Consider the following 2378-nt stretch of genomic DNA (forward strand, 5'->3'; position numbering starts at 1 on the left):
CTGTTTTTTTTTTCTCTTTCCACATTTGAACAACTGAATTGTTTGTGATGCTTATTCAAAGCAATTGCAATTATTCTTCTGGTCAAACCCAAAAAAAAAATATATTTCTTGGTATATACATATTTGTGTCTAGTTTCATTTTGCTTTTGAGTTGTAAGAATCTAATAATGAGATACCATGTAAACTATATATAGTGGTCCACCCCTTAGCATTAAGGATTAGATCAGTGATAAGTAGTAGTTCAATGTCATGACAAAAGTAGAGAAAGGAGAATCATCTTAATTTAAGAAACCAAGCACCATACAATAAATGATGAACTCTCTAACACAAAAAAGGAAAAAAAAAAACAAAATAGTTTAAAAGCACCAAAACAACATTGATTTGTAGTTCTTAAGAAGAAAGAGCCTAAGGGATGTAATGTAATAACTAGCTAGCTAATCATAACTTCTCTTGTAATATGGCCTCTTGAAACCACAATTTTTTCTTGCATCAGATTTTACATCATTGATCTTAAACATCCCAAAGAAATTAAATAAAGAAATCTCGCAGCATCTTAATTAGCTAGTAGTCCCTTGGAGCACTGCATTTGAAACATTCAAGTCTGCTAGCAAAGTTGTGTTCATTGCATCCTGATCTGTTCAAACAGAAAAAAAAAAGAATCCAAAATTCCAAATTCATATCCATGCATAAGAAATTTCATATAATTTTTTCTTTTTTTAGAATAAAAGCCATGCACAAAGTTAAACTTAGTGCATGCATGATAGCATATATACACATTCTTAAATCTTAAATATTAGTAAGCATAAACACAAACACATGATAGGCATGAAATAAAATCAAATTACCTGCTACATATCCAATCACCGGATTTCCATCCAGGTCTACCGCCGCCACCACCGCCGCCTCCGTATCTCGAGCGCGAGAATTCGCTGTTGAAGGCGCCAGCCAAGTCATCCTTGAATGCACCGCACTTAAAGCAGCTAGAGCGGCTAGCAAAGTTGTGTGCACCGCAGTTACCTGCGGCGCAGTACCAGTCGCCGGGGCGAACGTCGGAACCGGTCATCATTCCAAATGAAGATCCTCTACCTCCTCCTCCCCCTCCAAAACCCCCGAAATCGACGACTCTGTCGCCGTATTTCGAGTCGCCGCATCGCTGGCACGAATCCCGCCTTTGGAAGTTCAAATGCTGGCATGACCTGCAGTTCCAGTCCCCTGGTCTGCTCATAATTACTCGCTTATTCTGATTTCTGAGATCAGAATAAGGGAGAAAATTAGTTAGTATTGATTTAAATATAAAATAATAAAAAATACGATAAATTATTTTATTTTATCTAATAACTATATTTTTTAAGAAAATATATTAAGTAATATTATTAATTTATTTTGAATGAAATTATAGTTTTCTCCTAATCAAAGAAAGAAATTTTTCTCAAAATAACTACTAGGGATTATTCTGCTTATGATAATAAATTTATAATAGTACAGGGACAAAAAAAGTTTACTAAAATAATATAATTAAAAAATATACGCCATTGATTGATTAGCGTCTCTGAAAACTATAAAACAAGTTTCAAGGTAGATACAATAATTTATCAATTTATGTATTTATTTAAATACTAGAGAATAATAATATGGAAATATATAGTATGTGGTAGAAAATAGTAGAAAATAAAATAAACAGAAAGACCAACCTCAAAGATAATAATAATAATAATAATAATAATAACAATAATACAGTGATAATTGAAGTAACACAAAGATATAGAGGCAGAAGAGGAATTTGTGATGGATGATGAGGAAATGTGATAAGGGGTGGAGGGTTTATATATTGTTAGAGATTAGAGATCATATAAAGAAAAAAAAAAAAAGAAAAAATAATTAAAGGGAGAATAAATGGAGGGCCGTGTTTTGTAGTACTTTTTAGTGTACTACTGTTGTTTGAGTGTCGCAAACCTTGATAAATGGAATCATCAATGAAATTCATTCTAATAAAGCAGGAAAAAGAGAGATAAAGAAAAGAAATATATATAATTCATTATTATTGCTACAATTCCAAAGAGATGCCGGTGCTTTGAATTTTGAACATGTAACTTTGGCAGTGGCCAACAACTTCATTTTTTGTTTTTCTTCATTGGTACGGTTTGTGGTGAATTCAAGTGCATATATAGGATAAACATTTGTCCTCTTATTAAACTCATCAAAATTTATTAGGATAAGTTGTACTTGTCCTTTGGATAATGATACTTCTTGTCACACATCATTTTTTGAGACATAATATTAATATATAGTAACGACATTTTTTATTGTCATTACAGGAAATTAGTAGAATAACGACCGATTTTAATGACTAATCAAATTGGTCACTAATAACGACTGAT

General features: G+C 32.0%; 1 protein-coding gene across 1 annotated transcript; it reads right to left on the minus strand.

Annotated features, from left to right (window-relative positions):
* Positions 1-259: 259 nt before the first annotated feature.
* LOC130951286 (uncharacterized) lies at positions 260-1779 on the minus strand. Its single transcript, XM_057879942.1, has 3 exons — positions 1692-1779; positions 846-1247; positions 260-634 (listed from the first exon to the last, which is right to left on the minus strand). Exons 2-3 carry the CDS (start codon positions 1223-1225, stop codon positions 562-564), a joined length of 453 nt encoding a protein of 150 aa, XP_057735925.1. The 5' UTR covers positions 1226-1247; positions 1692-1779; the 3' UTR covers positions 260-561.
* Between the last annotated feature and the right edge of the window lie 599 nt (positions 1780-2378).

Source organism: Arachis stenosperma, chromosome 9, assembly GCF_014773155.1.
Source record: "Arachis stenosperma cultivar V10309 chromosome 9, arast.V10309.gnm1.PFL2, whole genome shotgun sequence".
Lineage (NCBI taxonomy): Eukaryota > Viridiplantae > Streptophyta > Magnoliopsida > Fabales > Fabaceae > Arachis > Arachis stenosperma.